The sequence below is a fragment of the Rhinolophus sinicus genome, chromosome 16, assembly GCF_057876585.1.
Source record: "Rhinolophus sinicus isolate RSI-liver-muscle chromosome 16, RSI-T2T, whole genome shotgun sequence".
NCBI lineage: Eukaryota > Metazoa > Chordata > Mammalia > Chiroptera > Rhinolophidae > Rhinolophus > Rhinolophus sinicus.
Window position 1 is genome coordinate 33,111,334 of NC_142516.1, and position 19,896 is coordinate 33,131,229.

At 35.9% G+C, this 19,896-nt stretch overlaps 1 protein-coding gene across 8 annotated transcripts in view; it reads left to right on the forward strand.

The window, feature by feature from the left end:
• The window catches only part of UBAP2 (ubiquitin associated protein 2), a 102,139-nt gene that overhangs the window by 55,567 nt on the left and 26,676 nt on the right, over positions 1-19,896 (forward strand). For 5 of the 8 annotated variants that reach the window (XM_088792949.1, XM_074330648.2, XM_074330645.2 and 2 more), the window contains 5 exons: positions 4,830-4,884; positions 6,517-6,620; positions 11,932-11,997; positions 15,805-15,857; positions 18,913-18,980. In XM_088792949.1, the coding sequence (XP_088649075.1) occupies positions 4,830-4,884; positions 6,517-6,620; positions 11,932-11,997; positions 15,805-15,857; positions 18,913-18,980 (346 nt within the window). The remainder of the gene's footprint in view (positions 1-4,829; positions 4,885-6,516; positions 6,621-11,931; positions 11,998-15,804; positions 15,858-18,912; positions 18,981-19,896) is intronic. The other 3 variants (XM_074330649.2, XM_074330650.2, XM_074330646.2) reach the window with 2 other exon arrangements.

Sequence of the window (19,896 nt, forward strand, 5' to 3'; positions counted from 1 at the left end):
ATGAAATATACAAAGAAGTGCTTAGGGTGTGGTTTTAACATTTTATTTTGAAATAAATACAATTTTGCATACTGTTCATCCAGATTCCCCAAATTTTAAGATTTTATTACATTTGCTTTATCATTTTCTCTGTGTGGTATTATTGTTTCTTCTGAAACCTGTGAGTACAAATTCTAGACATAGTACCATTTTATCTTTCAATGTTTTATTGTATGTCTCCTAAGAAAAAAAGATATTCTCTTATAGAGCTATCTGAAAATAGTAAAGTCAGGGAATTACTACTGATGCATCTATAGGCCTTATTCAGAATTTTTCAGTTATCTTGCTAATGTTTTTATAGCAAAAAAAAAAAATTCTGGTCCAGGATCCAATCTAGGATCACAGATTATATGTAGTTCCCATGTCTTTTTAGTGTCCTTCAATAACAGCTCATCAGTCTGGAATAGTCTTTGATGGCCATGATGCTTTTGAAGCATATGGATTCTTGTAGAATGCCCTTCGAGACCAATCTGAGAAATTTCTTCAGGATAGAATTCATCTTTACCACAAAGTGATGATAACTGTCCTCACTCAGTGTATCATATTAGAGGGCTCATAGTACAGGTTTATCTCATTACTAGTGATGTTAGTTTTATTTAAGGAAGGTGGTTTCTGCCAAGTTCCTCCTTTGTAAAATTACTACTCCCCACCCCCCTGTAATTTATATGTATTTTTCTGCAGGAAGTACTCTTGAGACTGTAAATACCATTTTCATTAAATTTTTATTCATTAGTATTAGAATTCATTAATTCTTTCTTGAATTAATTATTGTGACACATTTATAATCAGACTTTTTTGCTAAGGAAAAGCTAATATATGGGTTATGAAGGTAGATTCTAAGCTTTCTTCCTCGCTGAACCCAGAGGTATTTTGCTGTTGTCATTTGTCTCATTTGTGCTGCTTTAGGGTTGGGGAAGGTGAATTATTCCTATATCTCTGAGAATATACCCTGATTCAGGGACAGAGAGGCACAACTTGCCTGGCTTCCAAGTCTAAGCTGTGCTAGCCCCAGAGCTGCCCTGCTCTCTGGTGGGTCAAACAGAGTTTTGGACATGGGGGCAGCTCATAGTCAACACACCAACCATCTTTAATCATTGAACCAGTCCTGAATATTGGGGAACTTTTGTTGATACAAAGAACTTTAGAACTAGTCAGGACCCAGAGTGTGCAGTAATGAATTCAAGTTCATGTATTTTCTGGCGCATTTGCCTATTATCAAAGCCCTCTTTCTAGTCTTCTGGGGATGAGGGAAGGGGATTGCTTTCTATCTTAGATGAGGATCACTCTCCCTACTTGCTTCTGTTTATGTTACACAGTTATACAGGTTCGGTGCCAGGGGGCTGTCTGCAGTTAGGATCTGCCTCCATTAGTGGTGGTTGGCTGTTCTCTGAGTTTTGGCTTTTTCTTTTTTTCCCCAAGGGAAATGAGCAACTTTTCTATTCTGGCCCTTAGTGTAAAAGATACAAATATTTAACAATTAAAAACTTCAGCAATCATTTAACATAGATGTAGTACAGACCCCATAGAGAGACTTAGGAGAAAAGGTAAAGCATTTATCATTACATTGGTGTATTCTTTGTGATAATCTTCTCTACTCTTGTTTTTCTCTATTGAAAGACCCTGGATCTTTATTCTGAGCTGTTAGGTGAAAACAACTCTTTCTACCAGATAACAGTGTAGGGAAATGGTATAAATGCAGAAAACAATGTTATTGGTAGCATTACTAGCCAGAGGATTAGGAAAGACAGTTTTGTTATCTTGCTAAAATTTATAGGAAATAGGTGGGTTTGATTTTTAAAAAATCTACCGAAAAGAAGATATTTAGCTTGTTCGTGGTTAATACTTGGGTGTAATAACCTTCTCCATATCTGAAGACAGAGATATGTATGTAGTTGATACTGACTGTTTACAGGGGATTTGTAGGATTTCTTGAATTTTGGGCCTTAAGATAGGTATTTCTTTTATAAATTCCTTTCTCCTCTTTCATGCACATCTTGCTTTCTGGATCAGATATTTTGGTTATCATTTAATTATTTCTTAGCATCCCTTTTTAAAATTTTGCCACTATTTAGTTGTTGTTTAACCACTGTTAGTGCCATTTGCTACATGCATGCCATTGAAGTGAATTCTCTTTTGTTATAATGAGTGCACATAAATCCACTTATCATGAGCAATCATGTTTTTTCTTTTGCTTTCTTCCTTGGTAACAGTGTTCATTACAGCAAAAAAAATATTCTTGAGATATAATCACATACTGTACAATTCACCCATTTAAATTATACAATTCAGTGATTTTTAGCATATTCATAGAATTATGCAACCATCATCATAATCAATTTCAGAACATTTTCATCACATCAAAAAGAAAGCCTGTACTCTTTTATCAATTCTCTCAGTTCTTTTCCTCATATCCCACCCTAGCAGTAAACAACCAGTAGTCAACTTTCTGTCCGTATAGATTTGTCTGTTCTGGTCATATCATGTAAATAGAATTTTATGGTGGGTTTTTTGTGACTGGCTTCTTTCACCAGCTTAATATTTTAAAGATTCATCCATGTTGAAGCATGTGTCTGTACTTCATTCCTTTTATGGCCAAACAACAGCTTGTTGTATGGGTAGACCACATGGTGTTTTTTTTGTTTGTTTGTTTGTTTTACAATTAAATGTTTTCGTTCTTGACCTTGTAGGCCGTGGAAATAGCTGTGTGTGACGTCTTGCCGTTGCTTTTTGACAGTACTACAATATGCATTATTAGGATTCTTCTACTTTTTAGAACATTTTCCTCTAGTTCCCTGTCTCTGGGAATAGGGTAGACTTTTGTCAAGACCATAATTTTAGTAGTTTAACTTGAACTGTTGGATAAGTTAACTATGCATGGTTAATATACATTTTAGTTATATTAGCATGGCTAATATAGCCCCTGGCAGCCACCTTTCTCTGAATTTGACTATTCTTATATACCTTATAAGTGGAATCATAAATATTTGTCCATTTTTTAAAAAAGATTTTTATTGGGGAAGGGGAATAGGACTTTATTGGGGAACAGTGTGTACTTCCAGGCCTTTTTTCCAAGTCAAGTTGTTGTCCTTTCAATCTTAGTTGTGGAGGGCGCAGCTCAGTTCCAGGTCCAGTTGCTGTTGCTAGTTGCAGGGGGCGCAGCCCACCATCCCTTGCGGGAGTTGAACCGGCAACCTTGTGGTTGAGAGGACGTGCTCCAACCTACCAAGCCATTCGGGAGCTCAGCGGCAGCTCAGCTCCAGGTGCCGTGTTCAATCTTAGTTGCAGGGGCTCTCTCTGCCCACCATCCCATGCGGGAGTCGAGGAATCGAACTGGCAACCTTGTGGTTGAAAGCCCACGTTCCAACCAACTGAGCCATTGGGGTGGCAGCTCAGCTCAAGGTGCCATGTTCAATCTTAGTTGCAGGGGGCGGAGCCCACCATCCCTTGCAGGACTCGAGGAGTTGAACCGGCAACCTTGTGGTTGTGTGGGAATCGAACGGCAGCCTTCGGAGTTGGGAGCACGCAGCTCTAACCTCCTGAGCCACCGGCCCTATTTGTCCTTTTTTGACTGGCCTATTTCACTTAGCACAATGGCCTCAAGGTTCATTGATGTTGTAGCATGTGTCAGAATTTCCTTCTTTATTAAGGCTGAATAACATTCCATTGTATGTATATACCATATTTTGCTAATCCATTCATCCATTGATGCATACTTGGGTTGCTTCTATTTTTTGGCTATTGTTAATAAGGATTCTATGAACATGAGTGTTCGAATATCTTGTTCAGACCCTACTTTGAAATTCTCTTGGGTATATATCCAGAAGTGGAATTGCAAGATCATATGGTAATTCTATTTTTAATTTTTTGGGGAACTACCGTACTGTTTTCCATGGTGACTACACTATTTTATCTTCCCACCTAACAGTGCACAAGGGCTTCAATTTCTCTACATCCTTGCTCACCCTTGTTACTTTATGTTCTTTCTCTCTCCTTTTTTTTGTTGATAGTAAGCCATCATAATGGGTGCCAGGTTTCCCTAATGATTAGTGCTGTTGAGAATATATCCTGTGCAAATATTATACAGGTTGCGTTTGTATTCTGTTGATAATGTCTTTTGGTGCACAACTCAAATGCCTACTTTTTTCTTTTCTTGCTTGTGCCTTTGGTGTCATATCCAAAAAATCATTAACTCAATGCTCTGCAGCTTTTGTTCAATATTTTCTTCTAAGAGTTGTATAATTTTAGCTCTTACATTTAGGTCTTTTATCCACAGTTTAGGATTTTGATTAATAAAGACTGAAGAGTTTTTGAATAAAACTATTTCTTCTTGCTAGCTCTCTTGCTTGCTCCTATTTTGGTTATCCTAGTGTTAAAAACGGTATTTAATAGTACTGTTTACTTAGCAGTTTCCTCTTTTCTCTTTCTTTCTGTTTCTCATTTCATTTTATAGTAGAGGCTTTAAAAGGGCATGGTGTTTGCACTAGCTGGTTTTAAAAGACCCAGAACATTAAAAAAACAAAACAAAAAACACAAACCAACCTGTCTAGGTTAAGCTGCTGCATATCACATATTATACAAGCAGCATTAAATTATTTTCTGTCCTTTTAAATCAATAACGGTGTAGGTAGTTTTGTCTGTAGGGACAAGCAGATTGGGTGCACTGGAGGGATTGATGGTGCTATTAGGAACAATGACGGTATTGTTTGGGTAGGTGTAGTATAGGATGAAGTTGGTTAGGTTATAATTGTGTAGATATAAGTATTATTTTACAGTATAATTTTTGTTAAAAGGATTTGGACGTGGCAGAGGGAGAGGGGCAGGAAGATTCTCAACCCAAGGCATGGGGTAAGTCTTAGCCATCTTATTTTTGCAGTTATTTCCTTCTCTAGTTGGTACTCTAAGGTTTTCCTTCCTCTATTGTGTACCCAGTTTATCCTGGTGAGAAAACTATAAAAAAGCAAAATAGTACAAATAGCATTGTATTGCAGTAGGCCTTAGAGCAGAGTTTCTAGCCCTGCTCTGTTGACGTTTTGGATTGGGTAATAGTTTCTTGAAGTGGTCAAGTGTCCTTTAAGTTGTAGGATGTTTAGCATCCCTGGCCTCTCCCTGCTAGATGCTAGCAGCACCCCCCTCAAGTTGTGACAACCAAAAATGTCTCCTTGGGAGGGAGGTACACCATCACCCCTAGCTGAAAACAACCGCATAAGAGTTATGTTGGTAAATCCAGCAATTGCCCTTGAATGGTAAGTAAATACAATGTTTATGTAAGAGTAGTAGTTTTTTTCCTGAGTCGTAATAGTGAAGAGTGGCCATACTGTTAGTAAAAAGTGATATAACTAGTTGTTTATTCATTATTTCTTACTGTTCTTTCACTTTTTGTTGGCTGCTTTTAAAACATTAACTCCCCCTGGATTTTTAGAAAAAAAGTTTTTATGTACCTTAACCAGAGCCTTATGTAGATGCCAGTCAAAAAAGGAAGGAAATCGTTCTAGGAAAATCCCTCCGTTTCTCCATAGCTTCAGGGCAGCACTGTTGGGGCTCACTGCCTTCAGCTGCTACCTCCTGCCATTTCTGTGAGGTCCCTGTAGACAAAGGGAGATTGAAACACTGGGAGCAAACACACATGTAGGCCGAGCCTAGTAGCTTTAAGCTATTTTCGTGGATTTTGCTGTTTACTTTCAAAAACATTCTTTTGTGATTAAAAAATAATTGTCAATGATAATAAATCTGGAAAAAACATTCTGTTGTGAAAATTTTAGAGGTAGTGTTTAGTTTGGCTCTAATTAGACCTCTGTATCATGGGTGTTTAGGACTAAAAAAAAGGTACTAAACAAAACACTTTTGTTTACTTACCCTCCCTCCCGCCTCCCCTCCCCCCCACTTCGGTTCAAGCCGTTGTTTCTCAGTGTAGTTGTGTAGGACACGGCTCCCTGGCCCACGCTGGTATTAGCCTTGTGCTCACCCCCACCCCCCGCAGTCAGCTGCCAGTCATCGGTCGGCTGCTCACAGCAGTTTGTTTACTCTTTGAAAAAATTATGTCCATTGTTTCTATACAAAAGGATCATATACATCTGTTGTAAAAGGTTCAAAGCCAAACTTTGAGTCTGACTTGGGAAGAAAAGACTTGTTGCCTATTTAAGTCTGGGTTTAATTTTCAGGGGAGCTTTAAATAGAACCCTCATTCTGCCTAGAATGATTATGACTCCACACCTGCTTCAGGCTGCACAGGACAGCAACTTTGGGAAGTAGGGGTATCATATAAGAGTGCATGGAAGGTTCATAGGCAACCTCTGCTGTTCAGAAGATCTACATCCCAGTGGCCAGAGGAATTATCTATAATTAAATAGGAGAAGGCAGGTGAAGTTTCCCATAGTGGCTATTTGGAGGGACAGCTTTTTTAGGGGAAGATGATGTACAGTTAGTTTTGTGACTTTGATGATTGCTTCATTTGCCTTTATTCTTTATTTCAAACCCCAGGACATTTAATCCTGCAGACTATTCAGATTCTCCACCTAAAGATGGGTGTGGTACAAAACCAGTAGTTTGGGAAGCTGCTCAGAATGGTGCAGAAGAGGGAAGTGGTAAGTGTCTGTTCTTGTCAGAGATGGGTTTTAAATGTTTGAGCTGTTAACATACATACAAAGATGATACCAAAGTGGCTGTTGGAGAATAATAAAAAACAGCCTGCTGTCCTACCTCTGACAATACTGCTAGCTAGTTCTTAAACCTCCAAAGTCTCACTTATAAATCTCATTGACGATAAGGTATTTTTCTCTTCTGCACTCTGAGGAAGAGGTTATAATCAATCTGTGTAAATCAGTACAAACCCACACTCAAATCTCAGTGTGTCAAGGATTTTAAAAGAATTTAATAGTATTAAAAATTTAAAAAAAAATTACAGGTGACATTCTGTATTACTAGTTTTGGGTGTACTGCTTAGTGGTTAAACATTTCTGTAATTTACAAAGTGATCCCCCTGATAAGTCTGGTACCCCCCTATAGTGTGTCTTGGGGATTTATAGAATTTCTTAGGAGAATACTTGTTACTGAAAGTACTTACCATTCCCAATGGTGGACACTGAAATTTGGCCAGGGTGGTAGATGATAGATGAGTTTGGGGCAACAATTGCTTTTGCAGTTTTTTCTGTATCCTGCTGTTTTTGGATTATTTCTTTTCTGAAATTAATGGGCAGATACTTGTTAATTAGCATGTTTATTTAATAGAGCTCTTTGGAGAATTTATTCATGATAATATATATTAACGATTGTGATTATATTTATAAAGACATAATTTGACACTTCCATATAACACCAACCTGGTAAAAAAATAAGGCAGGTCCACCATCACAGAAGCACAATCAGTGAACTAGAAATCAAAGATCCTGTAGAGATAATCAACAAAAGTTATAAATGTAACTTGAAAAGACTAATAAAATGATAAACTTATTGAGAACTTGATAGGGAAAGGAGAAGCAGCATAAATAATTAGTTATAGGAATGAGAAAAGGAATACTGATACTAATTTATAACTAATTGCTTTAATAGTTATAATTAATATAGATATTAAAAGATCATAGGAAGGTACTTTATGTCAATATATTTTGTGTTAACATTTGAAATTACATATTAATCTCACTCTTCAACACAGATGTAGACGTCTTAAGCCAAAATACTGGAAAATAGAATTCAGTAAGATAGAAAAAGGGTAATACATCATGGTGATGTTAAATTTATACCTGGTATTCATATTTGTTTAGCATTTAAAATCAATCAACTCCTACATAATATATCCAAGACAATAGAAGACTTAGGTTCACACAAATGTTCATAGAAGCATAACTCATGATAGCTAAAAAGTGGAAACAAACCAAATGGACGAACGGATAAGTAAAATGTGGTATATCATCCGTACTCTGGAATATTCATTCTGCCATAAAAAGGAATGAAGTACTTGATACATGCGGCAGCATGGATGAACCTTTGAAATATTATACAAAATGAAAGGAACCAGTCACAAAAGAGCATATACTTTAAATTGTATGATTTCATTTATGTGAAATGTCCAGATTAGGCGAGTACATAGAGACAGAAAGAAGATTGGTAGTTGCCAAGGCCTGGGAATGTTTGGGAAAAATAGATACAAATGGTTTCAAGATTACTTTTTGGAGTGATGAAAATATTCTGGGATAGTCCTGATTGTTGCACAACTTGTGAATATATTAAAAACTACTCATTTGTGCACTTTAAAAGGGTGCATTTTATGCTGTGTGAGTTATTAGGTTGGTGCAAAACTTATTGTGGTTTTTGCAATTATTTTTAACCTTTTCTTTATTTATTTAGATTTACTTTTAATTAATTAATTAATTAATTAATTAAAACGTCTATTAATCTTAAGTGTGTTTTTCCAGGACCAATCAGCTCCAAGTCAAGTAGTTGTTTCAATCTAGTTGTGTAGGGTGCAGCTCACATTGCCCCATGTGGGTATCGAACCGGCAACCTTGTTGTTAAGAGCACCTTGCTCTAACCAACTGAGCTAAACAGCTGCCTTTAAACTGCAGTTACTTTTGCAACAACCTAATATATCTCAACAACTCAAAAAAACGAGTCTTATTCATCCTTTTAAAAGAATAAAGGAGAAAATTCATATTATTTCAATAAGGAAGGCACTTGACAAAACCCAACACCCATTCTTGATTTTTTTAATAAAGCCAGGCAAATCTGTAATACAAGGAAATTTCCTTAATCAAATAAGAGAAATCTATAAAACTTACTGTAAACATTAGTTAATGGTAATATGTTGAATGTTTTTCTTCTGGAACAAAATAAAGGTGCTTACTCTATTTCTATTCACTGTACCAGAAGTTTCAACCATTGCAATAAGTAATAAAGAAGAAAAGTCATAGGGTTTAGAAAGGGAGGAAAAATCCTATCATTTATGGTAATGATATAAAAGAATTTATAGGTAAATTAAGAAAGTTTTAAAAAGTGCTAGATGGAAGTTCAATAAACAGATATATTTCTACAAACCAGAAACAAAGAAAATGGGGAAAAAATTTGTAGTCTCAACAAAAACACCAGATGTGGGCGGCTGGCCGGATGGCTCAGTTGGTTAGAGCGTGAGTTCTCAACAAGGTTGCCAGTTCAATTTCCATGTGGGATGGTGGGCTGTGCCCCCTGCAACTAAAGATTGAAAAGGGCAACTGGACTTGGAGCTGAGCTGCACCCTCCACAACTAGATTGAAGGACAATGACTTGGAGCTGATGGGCCCTGGAGAAACACACTGTCCCCCAATATTCTCCAATAAAATTTATTTTTTTTAAAAAGTAACCATCAAAATAACAAACATTAAAAACAAAAAAACAAAAACCAGATGCCTTTGAAGAAGTCTAATGATATGCAAGATAAGACTTCTACCTATGAAAGCATAAACTATGTAAACTCATCTTAAAATATAAAATTGAGAAATTTAAGAAGAAATAATAAATGGAAGGATATATCATTTTTACATATTTCAATTCTCACTATTGTGAAGCTTAGGTTTTACTGACTTGTTCTTTGGACTGTAGTCCATGGTAATTCACCACATGAAAATTGTCCCCACTGTTGTTTTAAAAAGTGAGGTTTATTGAGATGTATTTTATATACAATAATACCCTTTTAAAGAGGTATAAGTAAGTGAATTTTAACAAATGCATGTATTATGTAAACACCACTAAAATCAGGACACTGTGTTTCCAGACTAGCAATGAACAATTGCAAATTGGAATAAAAGGAAAATGAAAAGTACCATTTATAGTAGTACAAAAACATGAAGTAATCAGATATAAGTCTGACAAAGGAGGTGCAAGATTTGTATGTTGGAAATTATGAAACATAAGAACAATCAAAGCAGACCCCAAAAAAGGGGGAGATAGTCAGTGTTTCTAAATTGGAAGACATAATATTGAAATGTCATTCCTCCCCCAGTTGAGGCATAGGTTTAGTACAAGTTCAAACTCCCCAATTTTTTTGTGTAAATTGACAACTTGGTTCTAAAATTTTTGTAGGAACTAGTATAGCTCAGACAACTTTGAAGAACAGCAAAGTTTAAATATTCATATTCCCCAATTTCAAGAACTTACTCTGAAGCTATGGTAATCATGACTGTGGAATTGAAAAAAGCATAGGGCGAGATGAATTATGTAATTGCAGGTCTAGAAATAAACCCACAAATACATGGCTAAATTGATTTTGGACAAAGGTTCCAAGACAGTTCAATGCCATGCATTATACTGTATACAAAAAAATAACCACAAGTAGATAATAGCTCTAAATGTGAAACCTGAAAGTACAACTTCTAAAGAAAATAGAGGAGCAATCTTAGCCACCTTGGATTAGGTAAATATTTCTTATATAGGGCACAATAAACACAAGTTATAATAGAAAAACTTGGTTCTTCAGAAGAGAATAAGAAAAAAGGACAGGCTTAGTTTAGGAGGAAATATTTATGAAACCCCTATTTGAAAAGGGACTTGTATACAGAATATATAAAGACAACTCATTAAGAAAGCAAACAACCCAATAAAATAAGCAATTAAAAACAAACAAAAAAATGAAAAAATTGTGGAAATGGATAATGGTGATGATTGTACAGCAATGCAAATGTACTTAATGCTAAATCACTTCTACACTTAAAAAAGGTTTAACATGGTACATTTTGTGTAATGTGTATTTTACTACAATAAAAAAACGGACATAAACTATATAGACATTTTATGCCAAATTTTTGGCTATTATGTTGTACTGTAGTTATGTGAGATGTAAATATCGGGGGATAATGGGTGAAAGGTAGCTTCTTGTAAATCTATATTTCAGAATAAAAAATGAGCAAAAGATGTGAACAGATATTTCACAAAGGAAGATATATGGATGGCAAATAAGCACACAAAAACACGCTCATCTTCATTGGTCAGTGGAGAAATACAAGTTAAAAACACAGTAGGTTACAACCATTCATCCATTAAAATAGCTTTAAAAGAAAACAGTACCAGTGTTGGAAGATGGCAAAATAACTCTCCTGATGTGAAAGCATACAGAAAACAATCCCAACCCTAGGTTTTTATTGAAGAGAAATGAAAATACATCCACACAAAAACCTGCATGTGATGTTTATAGTGGCTTTATTCAGAATCACTGATTTTCAAACCAAGTGTTGAAACATAATTTTGAATTAGTTGATTAACTGCTATTTTTCTTTTTTGTTATTCTTCTTCTTCCTTCTCCTGTCTCCTGTTTCCTCTCTCTCTTTCCCCTCATTCTCATTTAGAGTAGCAGATTCCTTGCTGAAAAACATTTAGATAAGCAAATTGTGTTTGCAGAGTACAGATAAAGGATGTCTGTTCAGCTGGGGTGGGTGCTGGCTATTTTTCTAGAGGCCTCACAGAATAGCATTGTCTTGTTGATAACACAGAGTTCTGCATCCAGCCCTCAGCCTTACAGGCCCAGAAACCTGACTCTTCACAGTATAATAAGTTCATTCCTTAGAGGCAGGCCAAAATAGAAAGACTGAAGGAAAGTCAGAATGTTTATTTATAAATTTACTTAAAAATATACCTGTTAAATAATTTGGAATGCTCTCTTCGACAAATGGGAAGGGAGCTCGGTGAACCTGGGAATAACAAGAGTAGTTGATACAAATTGAATGTTCAAGGGTCATCTTTCTAATAAGATTCATACTTGACTTACAGTGGCTTGTCACAGTATGGATTGCAGTAAGTTTCCCTCAGATGTATAGCGTATACTGAGCTTTGATGCTTTCCTTTCTCTGTTTAGTTTGCTGACCAATTTCTCTTCTGATGAATACCTTAATTGTTGTGATATGTTAAAACCTTCCATTTTACATTGATCCACAGAACTGGCATCAAATGCTCAAAATGTAGCTCAGAATCTGCCAAACAAAAATTCTTACGGACACAAAGGTATGAATGTTTTATTTAAAATATTTCCTTAGTTGAGAATTTTATAAAATGCTAACAGTGTATCTTCTATCTTCCATTTTCATCAAGGCTAGGTAATCAGATAAATATTTGTCATCTATTTTTACAACTACTAGATAAAATAATTATCAGCTTTTGATTATGGCAATATTTTTCAGATTGGCCTTCAAGGCACCACAGATTTTTGCATCGTTTTCCTTTTTCCTCATGGCTACGTTATATGTGCTTTTGATATACTAACATCAAGTTAAATTGAACATGAAGCATACATCTCAAATTTATTGTTTTAAACTGAAAATCATTGTCATTGAAGTTTTCATATATGTTTGAGGTATATAGGTCTATGGGCCTATAATGGGGACCAAGCTCTTACTGTAAAATTCTAATATTCCAAACTAGGATTAGGACCTGACCCCGCATTCTTCTATCTAAGGTCTGGTGTTTGTTACAGTCTATTATTAGGGTGGGTTACTGCAACAACTTGGTCCTGGCTTCTGACATGTGGCTTTCTCCTCTATTGCCTGCCATACCACTTTACCATGTTGCACGTCTTATATTCTTACAACTATGCACACACGTGTTTATAGTCTTCTGCCTGCCCAATTTTGCATGTCTACGTTTGTGTTTTAATTATTTTCATAATACTTTTCTCTAAGTGGTAGGCCAGTCTCTTTATATATTATGTATAAGAAAGTATGGTTTAACTTAATGCCATTGAATTGTACACTTAAAAATGATTAATATAGTAAGTTTTACGTTACAAGTATTTTACCACAACTTAAAATTTTTGGAAAAGAAAGTGTTTTAAACTTTAGTATGCTTTTAATTTTTTATGTATAGGTTTTTGTAATGCCTCATCATTGTTTCTTTCCCCTGGAATATCCCTTCTGTATGTATCTATCTATTTAGCTATTTTTCCAGTCTTCAGAGTTTTTGCTGTGCTTCATCTAACCCCATAAGCTTTTTCCTACATGCTGGCTTTAATTTCTTTGTCCTCTAAATTTCCAGTGTATTAATCAGCTTCATGTAATTTATCATTCATGTAATTTATCCCTCACAAGACTTTTAATTGGCTTTCCAATGAGCTATGACTTCAGTACCTAGCATCATGCTTAATGTGTAGATTTTTAACCCAGTATTGGTTGGTTGATGACTGAGGAAGAGGTCGGTCCTAAGGAAAATTCCACTATAAATGGTTTCCTATTATCATTTTAGATGCCTTGAAAGTAAAAGTTTTAGGAATGATTTTTGAGGCAAGAAATTGTCCTGTTTCTTGATTAGAATGTTCCTAAAACTGCTTAGTTCAAACCTGCTTTTTTTAGAATTTGTTAATCTTTAAGTTAGAATACTGTCTCCCATGATGAATTTGACAACATGAGCATAGGGTAGGTTGGATGGAGGTGGCACCAAGAACACTAAACTTTGAGTTTAGTCTAGTTGTGAACTTTGAAAACTATACACGTGCTTAGAGAAAAGTCTGGAAGGAAATACATTAAAAAACCAGAGATTATGTATTAGTACTGTTAAGGCCTGGAATCGTCCACCCCTCAGACAGACAGAGGACACACACGATAATGCAAGTCACACAGCGAGGTTTATTTCCAGCCAGCTGGGGTCCCAGTCTCTGCCCGACGCAGCGGGTTTCAACAAGGACCCCCAAGCCCTTAAAGCTAAGGGTTTTTATAGCGTTCTTAAGGCACTCAGTAATTTTCCATAGTCTTAGGGAGTACAAGATAAACTACAGGACTTACATAGCTTTAAGGAGTATAAGATAAACTACAGGACTTACATAGCTTCAAAGAGTATAAGATAAGCTACAGGACTTCTGGTCTCTGTGCTGCAACTGCCCACATCCTGGAATTTACAATTAGGTTGTTTTAAGCTAAGGGCTGTTAACCCTGACCTTAAGGTAGCAGTTCTCATGCTAATGGTCTCTTACAGTACTTAAAGTCATTGCAGAAGGAAGATAAGAGTGGAAGGTGGGTGGACAGCTTGCTTTAGATTCATTTAGCTTCATGTACAGTGTGCCAAGAGGCCTGTGCAGAGGTCTAGAGAACAAGGTTCTAGTACTGATTTCCAACAGGGACTAACTAATTGCATCTTGTGTTTTTTCACTTAATCTATTCTCTCTACTTTTGTTAAAGAAAATATGTTAATTCAAAGAGGTGTTAATACATTTATGTACATAAACTCATATTTGCTTTATGACATTTCTGGAGAAACTATGGAAACTGTTTAAAGATAGGGCAAGAGAGCCAATACAGAGGATCAGATTGCCAGTTCAGATATTGAAATCTTTCTCTGTCAACTATTACAGTGGACCCTTGAACAACACAAGGATTAGTGGTGCTGACCACCTGCACAGTGGAAAATCCTTGTATAACTTAAAGTGGCCCTCCACGTATACAGAATCCCAACCATGAATTAAAAATGCTGTTGACCGCAGAACAACGTGGGTTTGAACTGCCCAAGTCCACTTGCATGTGTTGTTAGAGCTAAAGGATACATGTAACAAAAGGCACACAAGAGCAGGGAGTGCATCTGCGCATGCACGTTCTTCCTTCCTGTAATGTATATGCCCTGTGATCCACAGTAATAGACAAGCTGTCTGAGTAATGTGCGTTGGTTTTTCACACGGCATGTTGCAGGTTTGAAACGTTTCCCTTTTATACCCATATAGTGTCATATCTTAGATGATACTTTACAGGGAGCCATGCTCCATAAACCCATGGAGTCTACATTTGTTTGCCACAACCAATCCTAAATTAGAGACATCCTATTGAAAGCATTCTATCAAGGACTCTTTTCCTACATAACACTACCCATTTATTTACGAGGTGCTTGGTTTTTAGGTTATTGACATGATTCCAAGAAAATTAGATCTGGTCACCTGCCTTTTCCTCAGGAGTGTGCCCCTCCTGCTGTCCCCTTTCTCTTTTCCACAGACAAACCTCATTGTAGGTCAGAAGTTCAACTCATTTCTTCCCATTGAAGGAACTGAAAACATTCACAATCCTGCTTCCTGGGGGTTGTTATGGTTAATATTTTGGTGTATTTTCTTTTAAAACCATTTTCCGTAGGTATGTATTTGCATATATGCTTCAAACTAGTGGGCCTATATTTATACATAATCTCGAAGTACTAAAGTCAACATTTTTGAACACCAATACTTTTCTTTAAAGCCTTAATTTTAGTTTTAGACAGTTTTATGGATGATTGTTCTCTAAGAACTGTTTGAGCATATCCTCTGTACCTTCTCATGAGGAATTAGAGCACCAACCTTTATGTGAGTAGGACTAATGTTCAGCTTGCTGGAGACCTATTATAAAACTATCCAGTGGAGCTAATATCTAATAAAAAAAAGAACACTTCTCTAAATTTGATAATTCAGTAATCCACCCGAAAATGTCCAAGGCAGACCTGCCTTTATTAAATTCTGTTCTGTTTTAAATTTTTTATATAAGGAATGATCTCATTGTTTAATTAATGTATATGTTTGTGCTGTGCCCATGCTATCTTATGCATGGCAGAATTGCCTAGATATGATCTACACTGAAGCAGAATTAATTTGAAGTGTTGCTTTGAGTTTATGTGGATAGTACCTAGCCAAGTTGCATTTGAAAACATGACGAATTTTATTGAGAATAGATTAAGAACCTCATATTTCTTGGATGGTAAACTAAATTGCTAATGAGATACATGATACATCTTGTGCAGTATACAATAGGGAATCATTTGGAATTAGGTGGCATTTGACTTTGTGGTGTAAGCTTGATTGTTTGTCAACAGGAGCCTGGAAGAATTCTGTGGAAGAGTGGACAACAGAAGACTGGACTGAAGATGTAAGTGTTTAGTATCAGATCAGACCCATCTTTCTTTGGTTTCTGGTAGGGGCATGCATATTTCGAATAAAGCCTGAGATACCTTATGGCTGTTCTTGGCTCCTTTTCAGACATCTGTGATTACCATGGTTTTTTTTGTTTTATTTTGTTTTGTTTTTTTGTTTCTTTTAAAAGCAGATGCTTCTCAGAAGGAAGTTGGTGTTTTTAGATTTTTAAGAAACTTGGTTTCAAAGTGGCCACTTAAAAATTACCAGGTGTTAAATAGGACTGAAAAAATTTTGTAGTTTGTTTGTTTTGTTTGGCCTGATAACCAACTGATATTTTTGCCCTGGCCTGTAAACTATTAATTATTCTTTAGAACATTTTTATTAAAGGAGAGATTCTATGTTTTGGGTCACAGTTGAAATTAACCTGGATAAGTCGTTCTGGTTCTAGGCCCAACTTCTTCCTCTTATCTAGACTGGCTCTTTTTTTGGTATTCATTTATTCCAGACATTATTAAGTGTACTACACTAGCTTCTGGGTAGTGTTGATCTTAAATAAGTCCTGGGTTCAGCATAAACTGTTCTTTGATAAAAATATTTAATTTGAAAATTAAAAAGTAACTGAACCAGTGCTATTTTATATCATTAATACTGAATGTTTTATACCATTTTTCTGTTTGACTCTGAAGGTTCAGAACCGGATGTATGTACATGATAGTTACAGGAGACATTGGGAAGGAGAAAATAAAGGAGTTACAAGTATTAACCTTCAAAATCACATAAATTGACCCAGATTTTGAGATTATTTTCCCCCTATGCCCCATTTTGTATTCAAAAGTATTTTAAAAAAACAACAAAGAACCAAACTGCACTTATGCTTCCTTTCTTTTTTAGCAGTATTGTATCTGGCTTGTTAGGAAGTGAGCTGGGTTGGGTATGAGGAAGGAGAAGAATGGATATGCTCATCTGATTGGGATTTAAGAAATTTAGGTTATATTTTCATTTCTGCCACATACTAACCATAAGTCCTTGGGGTATGATGTCACTGGGCTGCTACTACCTGTAATATGAGGAGGCTGGACTAGACGGGTGGTTATTTGAATCAGTGCTTTTCAAAGCCTTTATGGAAATCTCATATGCCAGCTTTTCCTACTAAATTTTTTGGTGAGTCTGTTTGACCTAAAGAGCAAGTGAGATCTTATAGGGAACAACCAGAAAGGTCAAATTATGACAATTTTTTGGGAGTAAAGTTTTGAAGAAGTTCCAACTCATTCTGGTCTTCACTTTGAATGTGAGCTGTTAGTTTTAAGGCTACTATGGCTCTGGAGAGCAAGACAGGAGATTAAGGCAAGTTAAAAGACCACAAAGTTTACTGTTGTTATTGAGGTTCAGCTGTTTTTCTTTTCTTTTTTCTTTTTTTAATTTTATTGGGGAAGGGGAACAGGACTTTATTGGGGAACAGTGTGTACTTCCAAGACTTTTCCAAGTCAAGTTGTTGTTCTTTCAATCTTAGTTGTGGAGAGGGCAGCTCAGCTCCAGGTCCAGTTGCTGTTGTTAGTTGCAGGGGGCATAGCCCACCATCGCTTGCGGGAGTCAAAGAATCGAACCAGCAACCTTGTGGTTGAGAGCCCACTGGCCCATTTGGGAATCAAACCGGCAGCCTTTGGCGTTAGGAGCATGGAGCTCCAACCGCCTGAGCCACCAGCCTAGCCCCCATTAAGCCCTTCTTGTTGAAATAGTAATCAATTCAGCACTTTTTGTTTTTACAGAAATTGAACACCTACTGTCTGCTCTGCTTCTGCCTGAATATTAATGTCTGAGGAAGTCTGAGTTTATACTGTGTGTCAGAGTTCTGAGATGTTAAGAACTGATAAGAATTAAAGAAATCTTTGAATAACATTTTCATTAGTTTTTTTTTTTTACAGTATCTTAATTAGATCAGCATTTATCAGCCTTTAAAAAGCCCTTGCCCCACTTTGAAAATGTGAAAAGAGGCTACCTTTTTCTCAATAATATCAATTGAGATTTAAAAAATTTTTATCTCGTGTGCCTTAAAAGTTCATTAAAACAATATGCATGTATCTCAGAATAATTGACTGAAAGAAGCAAAAAGAAGGACATATTTTTAAAATTACACTTAAAATTCTACAAAATACAACCTAATCTATAGTAACAGCAAGTACATTGATTGTTGCCTGGGGATGAAGGCGAGTGGTAGGAGGGATTGATTGATTACCTGGGGATAGGAGCAAACTTTTGGGGTAATAGGTATGTTCACACTCCTTTGATTTGGTGATGGTTTCACAGGAGTATACATATGACAGAACTCAATTATTCAGGTTGCATATTTGCAGTTTATTGTATGTGTTATACCTCAATAAAATTATTTTTATGAAAACAACAAGGAAACTTCTAATAAAAAAGGAAATAGCTAGTAAGAGATTGCTAATAAACAAAATACTAAAGCTGTCTGTCTTTGGGGAAAGAAACGTCAATTATTTTGCCTTTTCAAACTTCCCTACTTTTTTTTTTCTTCTTTTGGGCACGTTTATGGAGACATTGGTAGTGGTTTTATTGGTATTCTCGTTTTGTGTAATGGCAAACAGAGTAGTGAGACTGGGACTTGAACCCTAGTCTGATTACTTCACTGTGTTGTTTCCCTGGTATGAAATCCTTATTGTGGGCATATCAATCTTAAATTACCTTCAGCTTAGGAAAATTATTTGTCATAATCACCTGTATATTTCCTTCCCTTTCCACCAGGGATGTCCAAACTTTTTCCAACATTTTTTACCAAGGGCCGTATGTGGTAAAATACACAAACAGCCAGGCCACTCACTCGAGGTGAAGTGCGTATTGCCTCACCTGGTTTATTTAAGTAAACTAAATATATTTTCGGAATTTGCTGCGGGCCAATTAAAAATGGATTGTGGGCCGCAGTTTGGACACCCCTGCTTTAGACCATCTTTTGGGTGAACTATAATGAGAGTACAATGAGTAAAAATTGTCAGGAATTTGATATGTTTTTGATTTTACATTTTTAAAATTATTTTCTCATCCCTTTCATACAGCTTTCTGAAACAAAGGTCTTCACTGCCTCATCTGTACCACCAGAGAATCATGTCACACCTGGGCAGAGGTAAACATTTTTTGCTACTGTTTGTTATTCAAAAGCACAATAGAAATTTCTTGCCCCAGGAGCATTGTTTTGGTTCTTGGGTCTCTTTTTATTTTTTTCCTTTTTCTTGAATCTCTTTCTTTTTTTCCCCTTTCTGTACAAGACTTTATCCCTCGCCTACCTGGTGAGCTGAAAGAACATCCATCATTTCCTAATTGGTTGTATCCACTGATGAATTAAAATAGCAATTATGTTTGAAACTTGTGGCAGAGAGTATGTTAAACCTATTTAATGGTTCTTTTTTACTTTTGCAAACATGTTTTTTGACAGTTGAACTTAATACAAAATATCATTTGGTTTCTTCATATAACACCATTTATTTAGATCTTTTCAGGTTAATACAAACTTCTCATTTTGTGTGGTTTCTCCTAGTTTTAATCTAGTAATCTCATAGATTACAGAAAAGGAGCTTTGGGGGTAATAGAAATGTTAGAATGTGTACAGAACTGAATTATTGAAAACCATTTATTTACATCCTAGTTTTCACAGTAACTCTAAAAACTTTTGATTATGGTTTCAAAATGCAGTGATCTAGGAGGATGAAAGCCTTGATATATATGATAACTGAGAATTGAACCTAACATATTTAGTCTCATGCTAAATAAGATGGTTATAAGACTTTGTTATAGGGAAATAAAAACAATCAAAGGTTATGTCTTGCAATATATTTTTTTGTGACTTGCTCAGAATTTCTTGTTAAATGGCTATAACTTCTTCAATGTAGTTATTTTTCAATGAATTTGATAGGATCATTTTCATTTAAAAAATAAGTGGACTCGTGGTTATTTTTTAGAAGACAGTGCTTTAGAATGTTTCATGCATATATCTTATCAGTCTTTTGGAATAGAACTTGCTCTGTATTTTGTAGTAATGCAAC